The sequence below is a fragment of the Thermobia domestica genome, chromosome 1, assembly GCF_964235325.1.
Source record: "Thermobia domestica chromosome 1, izTheDome1.hap1.1, whole genome shotgun sequence".
Classification (NCBI taxonomy): Eukaryota; Metazoa; Arthropoda; class Insecta; order Zygentoma; family Lepismatidae; genus Thermobia; species Thermobia domestica.
Window position 1 is genome coordinate 172,895,451 of NC_137454.1, and position 23,896 is coordinate 172,919,346.

At 35.9% G+C, this 23,896-nt stretch overlaps 1 protein-coding gene and 1 long non-coding RNA gene across 4 annotated transcripts in view; one reads left to right on the forward strand and one right to left on the reverse strand.

Annotated features, from left to right (window-relative positions):
• Nucleotides 1-4,698, forward strand: part of LOC145691106 (uncharacterized) — a 471,970-nt gene extending 467,272 nt beyond the window's left edge. For all 3 annotated transcript variants that reach the window (XR_014132340.1, XR_014132339.1, XR_014132337.1), the window contains one exon: nucleotides 441-4,698. This is a non-coding gene — a long non-coding RNA (uncharacterized LOC145691106). The remainder of the gene's footprint in view (nucleotides 1-440) is intronic.
• Nucleotides 1-20,435, reverse strand: part of ths (thisbe) — a 254,470-nt gene extending 234,035 nt beyond the window's left edge. Inside the window, exon 1 of the mRNA XM_081766791.1 lies at nucleotides 19,336-20,435. Within this exon, the coding sequence (XP_081622917.1) occupies nucleotides 19,336-19,349 (14 nt within the window). The 5' untranslated portion in view covers nucleotides 19,350-20,435. The remainder of the gene's footprint in view (nucleotides 1-19,335) is intronic.
• Nucleotides 20,436-23,896: the final 3,461 nt, after the last annotated feature.

Sequence of the window (23,896 nt, forward strand, 5' to 3'; positions counted from 1 at the left end):
AGCATTTCTGCACCCAGGTTGATCTACGATACATTATTATTTACGATATATACACTGTATAAACAAAATTTCAAATAACAAAAAAGTAAAAGAATTTAATAATAGCTACATGCTAGGGAAGAGTGAATATCTGCTATCAATGAAAATGAATAAGACGGGATGGTGCAATTTATAATTTTGGTCTTATTAAACAGCCAAATACAGTAGTTATGTTTTCTACTTGTAGCAACAAGCAGTATTTCATCTTACTCTTTTTATGTTAGTTGTAAAAATTGCAGAAAAGGTCTTGCATGATTTTGTTAGTTTATTCATTGCTTTAAATAATGAATAAGATAGGTGAGGTTGGTATAAATATCATAATAATTTTTTAAAATACTTTTTTGAAATGTTTTCTTGTATTTAATACTTATAAACGTTATACGTATCCTTTATCTTTCCAGATTTGTTGGATTTCATCTCTCCGAAGTAATGTTAAAATCCATGCAAGCATATCACGTTGTTCTGTTGTGGATGAAGGAGATCCTTTCAATAGCAATACAACAAGAAGAGAAAGAGAGGGAAGCAACTCCTGGCAATGACAGCTTAGCAGTAGTTTGGTTCGTTAAGTGACTAAAAACAACAGACAATCGCTAAATAACTTCACAGACTGTTGGCAATTGTAGTAGGCACGTCGATGTCATGACTTAAAGAAGAAAAAAGAAAAAGAAAGAAACATTCCATGCTTCAAATAGATTAATACAGACGAGAAAGATACTTATTGGATAACGAGTGAATTCGTTTGATAAGATAGGTCTTAACACTGTTCATTACCAATAATGATACAGGAAGACTTCTTTTTTAGTGTCTTTGGCAATTAAATTTATTTATTTTTGATAATATATATTCAGTTCAAACAGTTGTTGAGATTTTATAGTAATTTTACTTACATTTTAGTGTGAAAGTTCACATCTCGCTCATACTCTATGAGCGCCCTAGAAATTCTTTTACTGACACTTCGCTCCGAAAGCATTTCAATTTTTAAGCTTACTGAATGGTTCTAACTTCGCAATATCCCTCCTTCTGGTACTTCCCAAATTAAAACGTTTTGTCCCGATGCAATTAATATTTTTTAAAGATGCTAGTAGGTTTAATCATTATAATATTTTTTTGACCTCCTCGAGTTCAATGACGCACTCCCGCTTACATAGTTCATAGACAAATCGCTTAGTGTTCATAGACAAGAAGTATAGGGAACCAGCCACCAAGTCTCTCCTTGTTCCATTCTGATTTGACTTTGATTTTAACGTCCCTTTCAACAGCAAGGCTATATGAGACGGGACCTACTGATTAACGTGGAATCCGAACCACATGAGCTCTCTCCGGGAATCGAACCCGGATCTCCTACGTCAAAGGTGCGTACGGTAATCGCTTAGCCACGGAGGAGCTCTCTTGTTTCCTTAAGAGAGCTACATAAAGACATACCGGTAACACCTTTGTGAGGATACAGGAAAGCCGAAGAATCTCGTGGAAATTTACATCCGATCTCTAATTTTGAGACAAGCTACATAGGAATAAGTTCTTTTCTTATATATTTTTTTTTCTAATTAAAATAAGGTATACATATACACATATAAGACTGACAGTCTATTTATTACTACTGTACAACCCAGCGAATAAGCAATTTGCTTTATGTAGAGTGAACAATGTTCTGAGCCTCAAATTTCTTTCTTGATTAGGTTATTTCTGTTAGACTCAAACGTACGCGATCACTTGATGAGTACCTAAAGGTAACAATGATAGTATTCGGTTACATCTGCATTACGTTATAAATAAATAAAATTAAGAAACGAGATCACGGGACATCTAAATGTTAATTTTTTCTAATATTTAGTTTAATGTTCCTTTGCATCATTGAGGTTATATGAGACGTAGACCTACAGATTAATAAGATCTGAACCACATTAGCTCTACTAGGAATCAAACCCTGGTCTCCCATGCCAAGACTACGCATGCTAACCACATAACCATGAGGAAATCCAGCTAAAATTTAAAATATAAATATGCTCTAGAACTAATTACCAATATACCCAACTGAAATAATAGCACGAATTGTACTAAAATACGAATTAGATCTTCACCAAAGCTTGTTTGAAACTAATTTAGTTCACTTCTGTGTAATACTGTATTTACAAGGAATGACTACACTACTATTGTTTTTATTAAATCCTTGTCCGTGTATATACACATTGAACTCAACAATACGAATCAAGCACATGAAACCTTCAAATAGAAGATGATTTCTGCAATTAAATATAACTATGCTATAAAAGTACAGTTTCATGTAGGAGATTTGTTCTGTACTAATTCTCCAACCTGCATATAGATGTAAAAAATGAAGTGTGAAAGAGTTGAAGCGAGAAACAGTGAATAGTCTTACTTGCTAAGGGATAATTGAGTGTATATGCTGCAGACAGTCTTCACAGCAATCGAAGGATAAATAATTGAAAAGTGTATGCACAAAGATTTACGTCACTTCTTGTGGATGATGTTCATAGCCAGTAGCTTATATCGACTAAAGAGTAAAAACATATGTTCATTTTATGAAGCTGATTATGATCCGCAGATAATTCTAGATAATGGAGGATCATCATATAATAGAAGAAAAGAATGTATCGATAATTAGGTTTGAGCATCCATCACCACCACCACATGAAAAATTCTCTTCATGAAGCCAGACACTTGGTAAATGCATTGCGAGACATAGCACGGAGTAATAGTACGACGTATACCACTGAAACCAAACGAACAATTACACATTGAGTGTCAATATTATTGCCCAGTGTTGCAATATCAAACTTTCAATATATGAAATCACCCAGAAATTCATTACTACACTCTAAAAACGATATAGTTGAAACAACCAGAAGTAAGATACAATATAACAATATGGCTCCAGCAATACTTATAACTGGGGGGACAATATTAGTATATGATTAAAAATATAACTGGATCGACAAAATATATTGCTGCCGCAGTCATTCTTATGATGGTAACAACTATGTCAATTATGATACTTATAATTATAAAACTACCACATAATTGGAAATACTAAGACCATCACAAGATTTTATAATTACAAGTACCATAATTGACATAGTTGTTACCATCATAAAAATGACTGCGACAGCAATACATTTTGTTGATCTAGCTATACTTTTAACCATATAATATTGTCCTCCTAACTATAAGTATTGCTGGAGCCATATTGTTGCATTCAATCATACTTTTGGTTGTTCCAACTATACCGTTTCTAGAGTGTACACTTGTTAAATATAATAATGACTTAGAAAAAAGCAATTGTGTGATTGTTTGCAATGTGTAGTAGATAAAAGCAAGTACTCAAATTACAATGTACACCACACACATGAAAAAAAAAAAGTTTGGTCTATCACAGTGTACATAACGTGAAAATTAAAGTTTGAATTTTTGCACTTTCCCTCACTTCCATTCCCCAAATACTTTATAGTAAGATTAATGAATATTTGAAAATAGAAAATATTTTTTAAAAAGTGTTTAGATTTGTCGACTAGATAGTCATTTAATTTAGTTTCAGCGTCGTATTTAACACACAGGTTAGTATTTTGCATCCTGAGCATTATAATAACCCGCCAATCTTAACAGCACTACGGGTAGTCTATCAAGAAAGGAAGGTATTCCTAATGGGTACATAAGAAACATCATGATGCAGGAAACTGATTTATGATTCTCCATATCTTGGGATCAACTGTATGGATCATGCCCACCAACGAACTTGATTCCTAATCTTTGACTCTCTACACCCTAGCTAAAATTAATAGTGATCTATAAGTTGTTCTTGAGATTTTATGTCTCCCAGACAGGCACACAGGCAGACAGAGTGAATATATGAAAGAGGTTTTGGTAAACCAAGCTACTTCGAAAACAAAGAATGTAGTCAAATAATTTCGTCAAGGCGACATCTTGGCATCCATGTGACGAGGTTGAGAAATTACTACGGAAAGTACAGTAAAGAAAAAAACGACCATAATAGTGTGAATTAAGGACCGCAATTGTATATACTTGAATAGCTTGAATAACGCGATTAATAGTTTCAAGAGAGGTATCCACTGTGCAAAACCGCGTTGTTTGAAATCTATTTGTAGTGAGTTTAAGTTGAATTTGTTAATCACAAAAATTTAGAATAATAATAATATATAAACAAGTTTAAAAATAATTTTAAAAAATACTTCTAGAAACTATTTAATCAGGGACATTCGCACAAAAAATGAACGTTCTATCACTGAGCTTGCGTGTCTTCCAGAGAGAGGATTGAGAATTACTTGAAAGTGCAAGACTCTTTTGATTTTATTGAAGTGAAATATCGTAAATATAGTACGTGCCTCTTCCCTCAATTAGAAATATCGCGAGGCTAGTGTCCCCGCTATTCTCCGGCTCCTACACTTGCGATCAATTATGTAACGATGTGATACATGCGTTAAATATGTTTGTACCTATATCAGGGGCGGATCCAGGACGATCTTCTGGGGGGGTGTAATACTATACTTAGAGCTTCTTTTAAGAGCTCCAAACTTTGGGAAGGGTTTTATTTATATGTATAAAATAAGAAAGTTTCCTCTTTTGGGGGGAGATCGCCCCCCTGGATCCGCCCCTGACCCATATGTCGCTAATGTAACCATTTGTAGAAAATTCTTCGTTTGACCAATAAATAATATTAACAACTTTTTTTTTTTTTTTTTTTAAATCTGCCATTTTCTGTTGTAGTCTTCTCAAAGATATTATTATCTCCTCAATTGTGTCATGTGCAAGAAAATGCAGTGACTTCTCTTTTTATTGGATTAATAATCGACTTTCAACTTGATAAAATGTTTTGTGTATAACAACTAGGTGCTTTGTTTAATGGGAGGGAAAAAACAAGATGGTAAAATTGAAGTAGTAATTGTTGTAAACTAATGTTATTGTTCTGATTGAATCCATTGATGGATGTTCATATGGATTATGTCCATAGAGAAATGCTTTGCCTCATTGTATACAATAGAAAGTTGCATCATATTACAGCTAATGGCCATTCAACATATGGAATTGATAAATTGCGCGAAGAACAAGCTATACCAGTTTCGTTTCTTATAAAACTAACAGAGCCAAAGAACAAAAGGATAGTTCCCGATAACATAGAACCGAGATTACCCGATAAACATCATTCAATCTTTTCTCACATTTTAACTGGCTATAACGAAAACTTTGCACAGAGGTTTTTCTTTCAACTTGCAGCCGAGAGCACAGTACAGTAAATATTGGGAAATGGTATTACAGTCGGCCGGGAAATTAATCGGTTAGAGTCAACAAGTAACACAATGGAAGGCAAATAGCGTTTAAGGACATATCTGTCCGTAATCTAATAATATTTTTTAAATGAAACATCTTCTTGTAACTGGAACTGGAAGACATAAAAATACTTTTAAATAATAATAATAATAATAATAATAATAATAATAATAATAATAATAATAATAATAATAATAATAATAATAATAATAATAATAATAATAATAATAATAAGTTCCTTATAATTAAAACTTAGTGAAGCAAATATTTCCTCCCCGCTGTTAACCGAGAAAGCTACCCTTTAATATTAGTAACTATATTCCAGTGCCAGACGATGTCGACATGCTCATTTCCAAATCGAAGTATGTCCTGTGAGATGAGTTTCTTAATTATTTGAGTATCGTTACTGTTATTTTACGAAAAAATGCGATTACTACTGTGTATGAATTTCAGATGTAATTTCCGTGTTGTTCTGCAAAGGTTATGGTGCTAAATATGGACTATAGCGCGGATGTTGAATCTCCTCGTAGCCAAAGACTCACTGCAGCCTTGACAACAGCCGTGTGTACTGGAGCATCATCATGGAGTATCAGCTGTGTGGGCTGGAGTAACACATAGTGTCTGATTCAAATGACAACCTCTAACGAACTAATGCAGTTGAAATTAATACATTTATTTCTTCCATAGATGGCACTACATGTGCTGAACGGCTTATTTCCAGTGGCGGATATTTCAGTGTCAAGCTAGAAACTTTAAGAAATACCCTCGTGCATCTTTTTAAAACACTATCTACTGTTTCTTTTAACTGAATTGTCTACTTAATTAGAAAAACAATTACATTCATGACCGTTTTTCTTTTTTAAATCGTATATTCAACTCTATTAGGCCTACTGTGTCTGGATCGATATGAACTTCATTAACTGAGTCTCGGTGTAGAAAGGAGCATTGAACTTCGTTGCCAAGTATGGGTGTGAAGAAGAAAAACTTATTTTGTGTCTGTAGCGATGTTATCTTCATTATTGGTCCCGAGAGTGAAAAAGGTTAGAAGAAGAAAAAACTTAGATTGCGTATTAAAACTGATAGTTAGATCCACTGTATCGTTCTCCCAACTTTAGACACAAGCTTTATAGTATTGGCTTTAATTTATGATTATTTTTAAAGATATTGTTTCCTTCCTTCCTTTCTTTCTTTAATTTTATGTCGTGGCCCCGCGTAACTTTTTGGTAACGCTCTTGCCTGTGATGAGAACGGTTCCGGGTTCGATTCCCAGTGGGGACACCCGGTCGTAAAGGTGTAACACCCTTTTTAGGCCAGCCATCTTGAGTGAGGTTTTCCCTGGGCTTCCCTCATTCACACCAGGCAAATGCCGGGATAGTACCTAACACACAAGTCCTAGGCGCTTCCTTTCCCCGGATAGTATGCTCGCCAAGAGAGCGTATACCCTCGTGCATCTTTTTAAAACACTGTCTACTGTTTCTTTTATCCCTCATACGTGACGGGCTTAAGGTCATAGACGCCGGTTATACCCAGAAATGTGTATAAATAAAAATACATTTAATGTTATGTCTATGCTGTGTAATGTAATGCAAATTGAACCCTAACCGAAGATAGAACTTGATACTACCTACAACGAACTAATACACAAACACGGACTATTTATTAACTTGGAAGTCTGAACCTTTTTTTTTTTTTTTTTTTTTTAGTTTGAGTGATTAGCTCCTTACGTTCAGCACTTGTGATTCTGGTTGCGTTTCTCAGCAGAAACAGTCTCTATTAGCCTAAACAAAATATGACATTAATTGTCCAAGCTTTGTGTTACTCGAAGAGCTGTGGCCGGACAAACGGTTTTTTGTTGTTGGGTGACGTGTATTTAGCATATCGCCTGCCATTGTCATTATTCGTAGTTTCCTACACCGAAATTGTTTGATACTTCTTTATTCATTAGATCAGAATTTCCTCATAATGATGGGTGGAAATCGAAACCCGCACGCTACTGGGTATGGGATACAAATTAGTCGTATTTAAGATTCTATAAAGAAGCAAACTTTCCAAGCTTATATTTGATCATGAAGTTGACCGCCACCATTAAAATCGAAAAAAAACAAAAAAAAAACAATATAGCGTCAAATTAGGCTATACAAATACCATGCAGATGAATAGATCACTTTAAACGATTAGGCCATAGACTAATCAAATAAGCGATAATTCCGTTGTAGTAGAGATATAACTTTGTTGCCTATATGCTCTTTTATTTCGAAGCAAAGTCTCTGTTTTGTGGACAATGGAATTCCAACCATAACGGAACAAGCGGCAAATTAAGCATTGACAATTTAGAAAGAATATCCAACTAATTTAAAGGTGTCTTCTTGGAATTCAATGCTACCTTTAAGAAAAAAGAAGAATGAGTAAAACTGTTTCTAATAACAGCAACAATTTTTACTCAGTCTCGAAAGCAATAAAGGGATAATTGAAACACTGGCCGACATAGAACGCTTATACGGTTGTTTGGTAAACCAAGTGTTCCCGCCACAAAAACCACAATTTCCATTCCCTAAAATAAAAAATAAAAAAATAAAGAAAATCTTGACAAGGTTTTTGTGGCTACCCACAAGTGTTGTAGTGCAAATCTCAACACCTGTCTCGTAACATCTTAAATCTTGACTATGTGAATCGTGGTACAAACGTACCGCCAAATAACAAATGATAATTTCCATGAAGAGTTTCGTTGTAGGTGGGGCAGGGCGGGTTAGACCTTGTTGGCAGGTTGGTGGTAAATGAAAAGAAATGAAAGAACATAGTAGAATAGATCTTGGACAAAATAAATAAACGTTGTGGGTGCATCATGGGAGATTTCATTATCTCATTCTCCCCTGCTTTCCTGTCTCGAAAGAATTTTAGAAAGAAATCGGAATGGGAATTTTGAGCAACCTAGAAATTATAACATTGTAAACATTTTGGGAACAGAAGAGATGCAGAGAATTTTAGTGAACAAGAATGTAAAGTCCTTACGCTTCTATCTGTCTTCTTATATCTTAAGCTACTAAACTGATTCCCATGTTAGCAATGTTACCACATTCTGGAGTAATATTTTGAGGGGAAAATATTGAAATTATTATAGGTTTTCGTGGAGTAATTCTATTTTTTTCACTTTTTATCATTCTGTTGGCTGCTTCATCTCCACGTATATTAACATTTATCATCTGTTTATTATGACAGAGGGCGGTGTGGTACTCGAACCTAGACCTTGGATTGATGTGACTATCTACCATACAAAACTGTGTCACACCTTAATAACCTCTCACGAAAAATAAAAATGACTGCAAGCTAAATGATATTTACAAATTTGAATTAAATCAAGCTTTGCACCACCAAAATTGTACAAGAAAATACACCAAAAGGCAACCTAATATAATTTCATTTCATAGCTCCTCGGGTAAGACCCTCAAAGCAGTGAGTTCTTCGTTTACGGTATTTCGTTTTGTTAACTAGTACTTATTTCTTTGTTTGCTTGTTATTTTATTTCGTGTTTAGCATTCAAGTTCTGACAGCAAAATTTATAGTATTCAAATTACGCTAGTTGCATAGCGATCTGATGGTACTTCTTTTCAACTCGTATTGCATTCTGAAAGCTTCTGATGCATTACACATATATACACACAGAGAGTCTGTATATAAGCGTAATTTTAAATCATCTCCAGAAACCCCTTCTTGACATTGATTGTGAGTTATGTTAATCATAAGCAGGGACAAAATGTTAACATTACTCGGCACGAGATAGGTGGAGTATCGTATATGTGTGTGGTATATCTACGTAACTAAAGGGTCAACAATCCGAAGTATCTTTAAATTCAACCTTAATTAACATAATAAGTTCATAGATATCAACATACCATAGAAAAAGTACCCTGGCAATCTCTTGAAGCTGTATCTTACAAGATTAATTCGTTAATTCCTACTTTCATTCCTCAACGCAAAATGAACAATAGAATTCGACAATAGACATTATGGCGGCATGATCAAGATATTATTCCAATATTTTCTAGCAAGGATTAGCTAAATTTACCTTTGGTTAGTAGAGATATATATAACGGAAACAATACAAATCTACGTTAACTTCTTATTGTATCTGATACACTACGCTTCTGTTGCTCAAAAACTATAGGCCTAACATAACAGTGCTTTATGCACTCGCGTGCTAAACGTTGGAACTGTGTATTAAAATATGAAATTTTGCTCATCAATCAGATATAAAACAGACTGAGAACTGAAAGCATAGATCTAGTTGGACCGTTTGCATGCCAAGTAGTGTATCACCAAAGTGGAAATTTTTTAGAAGAGAACTTTAAAGTTCAATATCTCATTTTATATATATATATATATATATATATATATATATATATATATATATATATATATATATATATATAATGGTTGCGCCAAGTTCTATTGGAACAGCTATTTCGTTTCGTTTTATGTTTAAAAAATCTGTCTCGTCTCGTTTCGTGGGCAACTGAAATTATAATAGTGTTTTCCCGATTATATAAGACATTGCGGGTTGTGGGATATTGTTATGTGGCTTGAAGTTAGATAGAATTTGAAATATCTTGCTTACCAAACGTCTCTCGTGTTTAAAGTTTCATCTTTCAGACTATGAAAGCTAAGATGCCAAGTCCGTCTCAGTCAAGTTATTTCAGCATTCTCTTTGCAGTGTTCAGTACCTGCTCAATATGCGCTTGGGCAACAGGAGAGAAAGACAAGATACTATAGTACTTGCCGCGATGGCTCAGTGGTCCTTTGGTGTACGAGGTCCCGGGTTCGATTCCCTGTAGGAGAGTCTTTGTGATTTTAACTGTCCTCGATGTTTCTGTGCTCGTGTCCCTGTCGTTCTAGGTAATTGGAAAAAAGCCAAGTAAACGAGTAAGGCAAGTAAAATTAAGTAATAAGTAGTTCAAGTAAAAAAAAAAAAGTGGTAGAGCCTTCACCTCTGGTGCTTGGGGTCCCGGGTTTGGTACCGGCCTCCGCCAGATGAACTTTTTGGTGGACAAACACCGTGTGCGTGGGTTTTCTCGGAGTTCTTCCATTTCCTCCCACTTTCTTCATACCACCATTTCATTCATTTCTCATCATCACCGTCTCCTTTAGCCTAGCCGGCATAACCGTGGGACGTAAAACTCAAAGATTTAATTTCAAAGATACTATAGTCTACAATTCAGTTTTTTTTGAAAACTTTTTTTTTTTTTTTTTTTTTTTTTTGCCTTTCAACTACTTGCTACTTGTAGAACATTCAAAGTAATCAACTTCTTGGAGATAATAATTGGATAGATTAGAAATATATACCTAAATAAGCATCCTTGAAAATGATGCTTTGTTTCATGGTTCTTTTGCAAGTATTTTAGGTCCTAAAAACGTTTGGCAACTGCTTAACACGAAAGATACAAAACGTATTGTTTACAATTAAGAAAATCACATAGGATGCATAGATTTTTGTTATGAGGATGCAGCACAGAAATGTAGGTATGTGAGATAACCAGCCTTGTACATACTTTTCCCTCCTCCACTTGTGTGCTGTTGGAGAAGCGAATTAAAATGAGTAAATATTAGAAGTTGTTTTCCTTTGTTCACTGCCGTCGTGGTTTGTAAATTCGCTCTGCTGATTTCTTTTTCCTTTCTTTCTTTTCCTTTTTATTTCCTTCTTCTTCTTCCCGTGGAAGGTTTATGTGTTGTTGATATTCCATTCCTGCTTTAAATACCTCTCCTAGTACTTGCTGACTGGCAACCTTGGTGGCATTTATTTCCCTAAGTCTTCTTACATATTCTCCAGGAAGACTGACTGGTTGTTCTCGCTGGACATGCAAAGATGTTTCCGATAACTAAACATGCAATACTATTATGATATGCTCTCTATATTTATATTTATTGTACTTTTTTCTAACACTATCAACTATGAATAACATAGTCGTAATCCTATCTAGCCCAGTGGTTCGCAACCTTTTCTATCTTTGGTACTCTTTACTAGCTTCTGAGATTGTACCCGCTTTAGATTAAGTATTTTTGTTTAACAACTACCTTTCTGTCAAGACTTATAAAATGTCTCGTGTGAAGTTTTTGCTCTATAGGACAGAAAGATGAATATAACGCAAAAGCGATCAGAAAAGACCGGAGGTTTTCTCAATGTGCTATGGAGAAGAACAGAGAAAGTTAGTTGGACCTAATGGAAAAGGAATGAGAAAGTTTTAGGAATAGCAGAGGGAGAAATGATTAATTTTATACGTGATTAAAAAGAGGAAGAGAAACTGGATGATTCATTGGCTGGGAAGGAACTGTGTCTTGAGGAACGTATTGGAAGGTACTGTGGTAGGAAAAGTGAGGATGAAACAAGGGAGGTAAAGTTGACGGTATTAAAACATAAGTTCCTACGTGAAGACGAAGAGGTTAGTTTTGAAGACTGTGATGCACGAAATATTCTCAGTTTGCTGGAAAATACCTGCCAATAATGCAGAATATATATGATGATGATGGTGGCCTTTATAATATCTCCGTTTATTGTCCCCTAATGTCTGTCTTTTTAAAAATGCTCGAAATGGAAGGTTCTAAATGCTTTTAGCGTAGTTGCCGTATGAAACTGTATGAGATGATTAGAGAGGATGGGATTATTCCTAGTTGTAAATGAAATATTTCAGTTTAATGTCCCACAATTATGCCCCTTAGGCTAAGAGAGACGATGATTAAGGCAAGTAAATGATGATGGAAGAATTGGTGGAATGATAAAGTTGGAGGAAATGGGATTACCCCGACAAATCCCACGGACACGATGTTGTCCATCACGTCACTTGGACAGGGATCGAAGAAGGGATCCCATGCACCAGAGGTAGGCGCTCTTCACTGAACCACCATGCCTCAACATTCCCAATTGTGAACTGTTCCCATTTTGATTTTATCAAACTCCCTTATTTCCCATTAAGACATTTAATCTAATTCTAATGATTATACGTTGTTTAAACTGAGTAAACAGGTTAAAGTATTTTCTTCGTCAGTACTAAATGTTTTCCACGTATCCTTGAACGGAACATTACATATGCCCCCCCCCCCCCCAAGTGTACGTACGTCAGGTTAGGAATCGTTAATCTTTACTACAAGCTTTCCACTTTCAGTACAACACCATAAAAGTATGTTCCCGCGATAATCCAGCGGCTAGCGCGCACATCTTCGGGGCACGTGGTCCAGGGTTGTTCGGAACCACGCAATACGGTTGTTCGGGACTGTTGCACCTTAAACTCTTGGCCCATGTCTCATAGAGTCTCGGTGCTAGAAAGGGAGGCTAGACTACAATTAGTCAATTAATCAATTTAAAAAAAAAGCTGAAAAGAAGCTGAATCTAATTGAAGCAAATTTATATTATATTCGTGGGTATCTATGATACTCAGTTGAGCTTTGTTAAACAGTTGAATATTGATTTCATATCAGAACTTGAGGTATGATTTAAATTACTAAAACTTCCCTGGTAGATAGAAATAAAAAAGAGTAAACATTAATAAGCATGGTCGGTCAGCGATGGAAACACCATATGGGTACTCCATCTAATGTATAGGTCCCAATACTTTTTTTTTTTTCTAAACGCCTGTTCTTTATAGACGTCTGATACCTTATGTCCCCTGGTGACTTTTGTACATGTCATCATCAATTAATTTCAGATTGAGGTGCATTTAATATTTGGGTTTTTCTGTGGTTATACGGTTAGCGTACGCCCATCGGCGCGGGATATCTGGGTTCGGATTCCACCTTGAGATGTAAGTCCACGTCTCATATTATCTCGGTCCTGAAAAGAGATGTTAAAGTCCAAACCAAACACTTGATATTGTTTTTATATATAGGCCTAAATTTTAGCTTAAATACCACCATCTTACAGTAACCTTCATTTTTTTTAACCTTTCATGTCTTCCCAAGGATGAAATGTGCCCTTTAGTTTTTTGATGACCACCGTTCTAACGGACACACTATAGAATTAATATATATATGCGTTTACATTTGTGAATCTGGATTGAAATGTTAAACGTTGTACAACCAGAGATATATCTACATAGACTAAATCAGAACTAGGTGGTAGAATAATTCATTGGTATTATGTCGCATTGTATGTATGTTTTATATGAGTCCCCAACACCTCTTTTGTTTCTACTAAGCTAATCTAATCTGGAACGCAAACTAAGGTGAAGTTGAGAATTGGAAAATCAAAGGCTGGATTCGAAGCTCTGAATACTTAATTTTGTTTGAGGATCAACCCGAGTAAACAATAGGAGTCCGTTTCTGTGAATTGTCTCTGTCGTTTTCCCTCAACACGAGGACGATAGATGCATATAAAGAGCAGCATAATGAAGGAAGGTACACAACAAAAATACACGTGTTTTTGTTTTGTTTCTGGTAGGTGTTAATTCATTAGCATCTAGCGGCTGGAGGAGATACATACACATACGCACGAATACACATAGTTCTGTGGCATTACCAGGTATGTTGGAAGTGTTTATTTGGAAAGTTAACGTAAAGATTTTCAGTGAGATCTGCGGTTAACAGAAGAAATCATATGATGGCCAACATTATCAAATAGGTGTTGAGATCATAAGCTCAAGGAAAATAAACTAGTGTACACTTTTTGACTAGTGGATAAGTTCGATTTCCCTTATGTTTCCTTTGTTCTCTTCTCGTTTTCTATGTTCTCTTTTCCCGGTTGCTGTTAACCCGAGTATTGGGCTCCTGTTGAAAATGGTGACCTTTCGAAACTGGAGTTGATCTTGTCCTTTTGAGCCTTAATCCCTCAATCAATAAAAGTACATAGTCATCAATAAGTACAAAGTTATCAATAAAAGTGTTTAGAAGTACCAACCGTTCGGCCGGTAGAAGGGCATCATTTAAGGGATCAGAAGGGCATCATTTATATTGTTCTGTATTTGATTCCTTGGAAGAGGGTAGCAATTCTCTTTATCTAACAAATATAGAAAGAATTAATAGTAATCTGTATTAAGGCGTAAAATTTGTAATGATGAAAAATTGGGAAATGAGCTTAAGTGTTTAATATACACTAATAAACTACAAAGGCATAATTGTTTAATGGCAAATATCTATGGCGCCCACAGATCGATAAAAAATCGTACCATTGTGTCTCTGATAGGATATATTCCCAAGTGATTATTTGCTTAGATCTGCGACGACTGCATGCTTAATCTTTTCTGATTAACAGTAGGGCTACCTATGGAACGGAATGAGACAGGATTTTTGTGAAGAGACACAAGGACGAGACAAAGTTCTCAATGGACTCAGACAAGACTTTCCGAGACGAAACTTCACTACCTTTCTGAGACGAGACAGTCTCAAATCTGATCTCGTAGGTAATCGTAATTAACAGGCACTTGTATGATGAGAATCGAGCCTAGAGTTCCGCTTATTAAAACTAAGCATGCTAACCTACCAGTAGAACTGGATATGGATATAACATAACAAGAAAAATGTTTCATAATACCATAGGAAGTATTTATGAAGTTAAGATTCCCAGTATTGTGCTAGACTAATCCAAGGGCTAGGTATACATCATTATTTCAACTGGGTCATGATGTTCAATGGTAGAGCGCACACTACAGTTGTAAATGCATAGACTCTGCAAAACTGGGTATACCTACATGCACCCTCCATATTTTGTCAGTAACTTCCGAATAACCTGACCAATTGTAATACTTTTTTTTTCAGCACCTGGCTCAGTGACAGAGCATTCACCTTTAGCGCGTAGGGTACCTGGTTTGATCTTAGCTCGCGCCAAGTGAGTCTTGTATGGCCAAACACCATGTGCATGGTTTTTTTCGATGTTCTCCCATTTCTTCCCACTTTCACTGTTCCACAATTACCACCCACCGAAGCAACATATGTTCCAAAGTTATAGACGAAGAAATATGTAGATTGTGTATAGCAATTCTTCTTCGTGACTCCAAAAACCCGTATTTATTACCTTACATGGACATTATTATCTACGTACGAACAGTATTGATACTCATCCTAGGCGGGGTGATAAGGTAATCATAAAAGTCTAGAACCCATGAGAAAGCTCATGAACAGCACATTACTTTAATGTAAAATATGTCCATGTCCTCAAACGTTCATTATCTTTTCTTCAAATTCTCTTCAACAAGAACAACACATAAAAGTGAGAGTTCAGAGGAGACGTTTGCAGGAATATTCGCTCTTTGGTGAAGATCTAGATTTTCGCATTTTCAGAGCAGGGTTGAGGTCAGGTGATTGAGGAGCCCATCTCATGACTCCTTCACTCAATCAAGCTTAGGAAACGTGTTATTCAACCAGTCTTACATATCACAGACTTCAGACTTTATGCCATCTTTTGGCTGGCTACATCTTGACCGGAAAACAGAAGAACCGACCCGACGTAAAGTACTGTGACCGATACAACGAAGTCTCGCACCTCAAATTCACTCAAGCATGTGCTAGACAAAGACCTCCACACACACGGCCTATCTACTCATGCCTGCCTCGTCATATCCGCTTCTGCCTCCCGTTGCCTTGATTTGGCTGTCTTTCCTCCGGTCGATGTGAGGCCGGTCTTTATGAAAGGAAAGAGACAATGTGTCTCGTGCTTTTATTCCTTGACCAAGAAACAAACTATCTAATCATAATAAGTAACAACAAACGTCTCAGTCTATGCCTCACGCTAATCCTAATAATAAACAGCAAACGTCTCAGTCTGTGTCACGCTAGTAGCTTACTAATAATAAACGGCAAACATCTCAGTCTATGCGTCATGCTAATCCTAATAATAGACGGCAATCGTCTCAGTATTTGCGTCACGCTAATCCTAATAATAAACGGCAAACGTCTCAGTCTATATGTCACGCTAAATCTAATAATAAACAGCGCTATTGCTTGCCTACATAACAGTCTTTGAATAACTGAAGAAATATGGTATACAGCGGGGCCAGCAACGCGTAGATCGTTGTCTAGCTAGTCAAACAGCAAGTCCTGATCTGTGACTGTTTGCTTTGTTTTATGGCTTCCTTTAACGGACTAGAGAACAGGTAAGTATACCGTGAGTTATTTCTGAAATGAAAAGTAGCCCTGAAACCTAAAGAGATTGACCACCTCTGATATTGAGTTTGGGGTGGTTCGTGGTGGTAGCACTTGGTTGGTAGGCAAACTCAAATAAATAAGTTTGTTAAATTTAAGCAATTAGAGGTTATAATTACTTACAATTTTAACTTATAGGGGATATAGCGGGCCGAAGATTCGGGTGGAACAATTAATTTAATGATGGAAGAATATTAGTGTGTTCAAGTATTTCTAAAGATAGACTTGTGACGTAGCAAGGAAATAGTTGTAATACTACTAGGAGGCAATTATGAAATAGAATCAGTAATAAGAGAGTTAATTTATATAAACTAAGATTCTCAACACTGTATTATACTAAGAGTAGGATATATTTATTTTACGTTCGGGACGTGACGTTTATTACTACAGCGATAACCTGTGATGCGAAGAATATCTGTTCGATACCAGCTATATGAGTTAGTAGTGGACGTGTCCGTGGGTTTCCTCCGACATTCTCATTCCATCATTTCATAATAATTCACTTGCATTGATCATTCGATTCCTTTAGCTTAAAGGGCATAATTATAGTACATACAGCTAAATACTTCATTTCATTTTTTATGTAAATAATTAGTACGTTACATTACATGTAAGTCTTCACTCAACCTGGCACATGCTGAAAAGGTATTTCTTCCCAAGAATACGTTTCCAAAGTATGCGGGAAGAAATTTACTAGAGTAGAGCTACTGCACTTTTTTTTTTTTTAGCTATTTTTGGAAATTTGCTTGTGGTTATGATGAAAATTAATATAAAACAGAATGAGGCCTGGTTGAGGTTGATCTTACAAACAGAACAGGATTCCCAGCAGTGGCGGTGATAACGGTCCCGCGCCGTAGAAGTCCGTCAAATTAAGAAACTCGATTGGCATTGGGCTTTTTTTGTGTTATGCTGAGGGTTACAAAGCCAGTTTCGCAGCCAAAAATATCCTCACTGAAAATACAACCCAAGTAATACCTGTACACAAGTGGGTAGATTTTCCACCACTTTATTATATGACTCAGCAATCCAAAGTCACTTTTCAGTGCCAATGTAATGCGAGAAAGAACCTACAGTTGAATTGTGGAAGTGAATACATGTACCTCCAATGGGGATTGAACCTAGGATTATGCACACATTAAGCATGTGCATTAGCCACTGCCCTATTTGGAATCTCCCCGTCGGCCAATGATGGAAAAATATTAGTTGACTACTTCGTGTAGTTTAGATGGACGTTTCCAGATTAAATACCCGGTGGATACAAGTGAGATAATTGGAAAAATTACTTGAATAACATATACCGAGCATGTAGTCCCAGATTCGATTCTCGATAGGGATTCCAAGCCTTGAATACAAACGCAAGTAGTGGTTGGAATCCTATTTTAACAGTAGATTCTGTCTTATATAGCATTGGCGCTAAAAACAGATGTTAAACTCCATAATCACCCAACAATAGTGGGCTCGTGTGTAGGAAGCTAAAAATAAGGGGATAACCACTGATGTGCCTAACATAAATTACCCAACTAAGTTATGCGAAGCCCCACCCCCGCTGGTTTAGATGATAGCGCCTACGTGTTTGATACACGTGGTCTCGGGTTGGATTTCCGGTGGGAGAGCCCTAAAATTTGAACGAATACGATTGTTCGGATTCCACCTTAAACAATAGGCCCATGTCTAAATAATCTCGGTGCTAAAAAGAGGTGCGAAACTAAGAGATCAGACAAACAATAAAAGCTGTATGTTCGACCATAGGGGATATTTTCAATGATGTCACTATGGTAGCCACAGAATGCAAACAATTTCCTCAGAGATAACGGATAAATGATTGTTTTCGCGCCTCAGTTCGATCGCGGTAGAATTAGTTACGGGGTTCGTGATTGATAAGCGTGCGCCTCTGTGGCATTAGTGTTGAAAACGAACGTAAACTTGAAAGCACATAAATGTCCTGTAGTCAGTAATTGCAATATGCAGTTGTTTTTTCATAAACAAACAAACAATGCGCTTAACTCAGCACTCTTCTTGGAGAGAACACGAGAAACAGTTTTTCGACGAATCGATCTGCGCGGCAGTTCAAAAGTTATAGGGACTTGGCATTTTCATTTTACAACGAAATCGTGTTCTGAAGATAATGGAAGGATACACGCACCATATTCAGAGAACACCATAGCCAAAAAAATACATTAAAAAAACTTTTATGTCCCCATGTTAACTTGTTTATGTGTGTCTTGTATTCTACAAATTACAGAACACTACGTGACCATTCACGAATGGCATAATTGTTGTACTACGCGTCCGTACTTACCATTACAAAAAGAATGTCATTAGCAGTTTGTACTCAGATGGTGTACTAGTTTTCTTTTATTAGTAGTTCTAATGTTGAGTTTGTACAAAATATTCTTGTGATTAGCTTAAAATTCGTTTTTGGCATTTCTTACAAAAGCCAAAGGGATGTTGTATATTCTCTTTATCACCAGTAATTTCTTCTGCTTCAACCAAATCATAATTGGATCACAACTCCTTCCGTTTGTTTTAAAATGATAAAAGACAGGTCCTACTCGATTTTGTAACTACATCGAACATAGAAAAGCAAATCATCTAATTTTAATCTTAAAGCATGCGCTTTAAAATAATTTTATAATAATAGAGCACGTGTGAAGTACTTTTTCACGGAAAGTACAGTCAAGTTATTCTGATAGAATATATACGTCTCTGAGTCTAAGAATATCTATTAAAAAAAGAAAGAAACAGTACGATACACACTTTTGTTTCTGCAGAAAACACCCATACACATAAAAAAATAATGAAACAAAAGAAAATAAAAAATCTGAAACAAATAACGAAACAAAAGAAAAATCTTGAGCTAAAATAAAAAGAACTTACCTGGTTATGTACATGTGTTAGTTACTGGTGTCATGGAGATACACTTATATCCCGTCCGGCTCGTTCGTCCAAAGTAGAACCGGCGACCTATAACTTTTTCTATATATTTTAATACGTATGTATATATAAGTATTATTAATTTTTTTATAAAAGTAGTTTTTTCTCAATTGTGCTTAATATTTCCAGAAAATCCTCCTCTTCCAATACTATGATGTTTTTTCTTTCTTTATGCACTGAAGATATGTTCACTCTTCAATAATAAAAAACCGGCGGTTGCGATAAAGACACTCGACAGATCCAGGCTTCGACTTCAGCCTGATGTTTCTTCACAATCCTAGGCAGGTCCCTCATCGCCTAGGATGCTTCAGAAAGGAACAAGGTAAACAAACAAACAGAACTTTTTATTTTTATTTATTTTTTTAAAAATATGTTCACTCGCGAGAAATAAAGGAACTTTTTAATTGGGTTACATTAAAAGCATGTTAGTCACAACACGCCAATTGGCACGCATTTGGAATATTCAATCTTGATTTTTGGGGGGTTTCTTATGTACAGTAAAGTGAATTTATATTCTTTATGTAGCGTGCTATTTTTTCCCCTGTTGATTTGGGAATAAAATTAAGTAGCACGTATGTCAAACCGATTTATAATGCGTTTTTGGATCCTCCACATTTCACACTTATTTCATTCACCTAAACAAGATCACTTAAACAAAACTTTTGTGTGTGTTTGATTTTATTTATTTATTTATTTTTTGAAATCTTTGTTATTTCAATACTTTATTTTTCGCACACGCGTTTTGCAATGTTATTCTCTTTCCTTATCGTTGCATAAACACTTGTTTTCGTAATTTCTCCCGTCAATAAGAAAAAATCGTTTAAACATTTGTCACTTATTTTCATGGGCAGCACATGTATACGAGAAAACAAACAGATAGAAGCACACTAATAATTTTTACAATTTTTTTTCTCTCGATACAAGAAAAAAAATGAGCTTTTCTATTTTTCCTTCGCCTTGCAGCGATCGTACCTGCTTATATTGCGAGCTCACACCTGACAACTGTGTGGCTGCTAAGAGTCTGCTTAGAACACTGGACACCTCCTGCGCCCTCCCCCTGCCCCCTCCCGCTAGACCCCTCTTTGCGCCCGCCCGTACTTAAGTTTTCCCCTTGCTAGTCGAAGTCACATGACCACGGAGTCTCCTCCAATCACGAGTGAACATAGGATCCTTCATACAGAGGAGAGATGATACTTTCGGAGACAAACGATTATTTAACCCTGAGAATAATAAAGAAAAAACATTTTTTTTGTTAACTTGAGAGAGAGGAAAAAACAACACTTTCCGCCTGCGCATGTGTGATCCTTATAATAAAAAAAAGTATAAAAAAGTTAAGGAACAAACTGTTCACTCAATGTAAAGTTGTTCGCTTGGTTCAGTCGACAAAAATAAAATCAAAAGCAATCGACAGCCGTCAAGTGAGAGTTTCAAGTACTGTATACAGAGTCATAAAACGATTGGAGTTTACAGGCAATATGACGTATTGCTTGTGTCATATTGCGTGGTCGATTGCTACATTTCATCCCCTTTTTTGTTTTTAATTTTTTTAATGGCTTGTTGTTTGTTTTAATCGTATCAACACACAGTATACCGGATTTACTTTTGACAATTAAAAAAGAAGGAAAAAAGAAAAAAACAACGTCCACACACTTTCCTCCCTTTTTGTCCCGCGTGCGCAAAAAAAAAAAAAAAAAAAAAAAAAAACAGCGATTAAACGAAATCGATTTTCTTCCATTGGGGGAGGGAAAGAGGTTGAACTGTATGGCGCGACCCACTTCCTACGATATTACGTCAAGTCTTTGTGACTGAGATTCCCCCAGACTCCAGTTCGTGCGGCATCGCTTTATTTCTGTAGCAGACATACCGCTACTGGCTGTCAGGCGACTGGCATCCCTGTGGAAAATACATACGTAACATACATTATATATGACACAGGTAATCACTTAAAACTAGACATGTCTGCTGCCAAACGTGACACTCATAACAGAATGGTGATAAAAACTCAAGGGATAAATTAGTACATTGGCATACAATTTGGTGCAGTGCATGTATATTTTTGTTGGTAAAAGGGATTTGCTACACACATTATTATAATTGAAATATTTATGACTAATTTGTTTAATTTTGTCCTCTCAGACACATAAAAACATAAACGTAACAGGGCTTTATTTAAAGTTTATATAAGTGAAATTTGACGCTTCTAGCATGTACTAGTAAGAGTAGATGATTTATTCTGATATATTCTATTTAATTAACATTTAATAGAGTAGATACAGGATGTCTAATAATAAAATAAGTTACTTTCCAATTATTTTATTTGCTGCTGAAATAAAACTTCTTCTTCTTTTTCTTTAAAGTCTTAGTTGCATTTGGATGTCATAGAGCAACAGTTGATCCCGTGCTCAAATCACAAATACAGTGAGACCTCTCTAAAGCGGACAGTCGTGGGGAATCAAAAATTGTCCGCTATAGAGAGGTGTCCGCCTTCAAGGGGTTTCCGTATTTTGTTATGTAAATTAGTGAGCAAGGTAATATACAATTAAAAAAAAATATTTTTGCATGAATCACGTATTTACGAATATTACCTGCTTTATCCTCTGTCATCCAATATTCTATGTTCGAGGAATAACATGGAGATAACATGTTATAGTTCTCTGCACTTTACACTTATCAGTACTTCCTTCGTTTTCAGTATGGCGCTTTAATTTGTGGGATAATTGCAGTCCTGAAGTGTTCTTTCTGAGACAATATATATACTAAACTTATCTTCTGGTTGGTTAGAGACTCCAACGGGACAGTAGCATAACGTGTCATCCCTAACGACGGGCAACTGTCAATCACTTTTGTGTCTAAAACAGCTTGGGTGGGAGTGGGATGCAAGCAAGGGACTCAAGAGTGTTGTTAAACAGAGACGCTTCATCTATATAGGTTGCTGAGCAGACAGTTGAGGAGGCAAAATGTTGTCACAATGCTTCCTTGGTGACACATGTATGAATTACTAAAAATGCATTTTTACTACACTTTTCAACTTATTTCTAGAGAAAGTGTCCGTAATACGAAGGTAAATAATACGTATAAAAGAGAGAAAAGACTGTCCGTGTCCGTACTAGAGAGTGTCCGCTTTAGAGAGGTTTGCCAATATGTTTTTTTTTTATTACAGTGTTTGGGGATTACAAAATGTGTCCGTTAAGGGAGGTGTTCGCTTTATAGAGGTGTCCGTTAGTAGAGGTTTCACTGTATATACAGGTTGCGGAGGAACAATACCACAACACTTCGAAAGATTACATATATCAGTGAGGGACAGTTAAAGTTCTTATAAACATAAACCAAAATCACAGAACTATAAGCCCCCAAACTTTAGAGAAATCAGTGTTTGTAGGGACCTTGTTTGGAAACTATGTAACTTAGTTCATAGATTCCGGAGAATTATTCAGTTCTTCCAGCTTTATGAACCACACCTTACCTACATTATTACTTTACGGATTTGTAAGAGCAAAGATAAGTAGCTGTAGGAAATAATTTCGATAACCTGGCTTTTTTGTGAATCCGATACGGTTTGAAAACATTGCTATCAAGGATGCCCATCAGGGGGGCAAGGTGGGGCGCTTGCCCTCCCTAAGAAGAAATTGTACTTGGGAATATCGAAAACCGAATGGAATTTTTACATTAGTTACAGCAAAATTTAAAACTATATTTGAAACTTGCCCCCCCCCCCCTTACCATTGGAAACCTGAACTCGCTTATACTTGCCCCACTTGGAAACCACAACATGGACGCCCTTGATTGCTATTTAGGTAGCACTTGTACTACAAACGTATCTGTTTATAGAGCTAGTAATTTCTCTAACCCAGTCATTTCCAACTGTTCAAATATGACCAGAGTTGCTAACCGTAGAGAACGAAATTATCGATTTTCGTCTTTAAAATTATCTTATTTTACAAAAAAAAAAAAAAAAAAAAAAATCATCGTATATTTGTTTTATAGAAAAAGTACATTACTACTAATAATAGGAATAATATATAATAAACTTATCTAGTAATCTTCAGTTTCGAAATCCAAATCGGAATGATTGTCCTCACCGTTTTTTATAAATCCTTGTTAACACTACTCTGGGCAACAACAATATTTCCACCCGCTCGCAAACGTTATTGCAATTAAAGAATTGAGGCAAGATTGCCATTGCCAATTCCCAAATCGTTATTGATTTATCTAAGCTGGAATGACTTAAAAATCTCAGTATGTGTTTGTGTTTTATAATTATTTAATGCACATTTACAATTCAAAAACTGAAAAAAAAAATGTGTCTTCTAAAATTATCATATATTTGCCTATTATCGCAAGGGCATTATCGTATATAGCATAAACGCTTAAATTATCGTATATCACGATAAAATATCGTATGGTTGGCAAGCCTGAATATGACGATTTTGCGATTAGAGGAATTACTGTAAGAAATAGTTGGTTGGAGCAGAGGAGGGGAGGTTTGAGATAGGAGGATAGAATC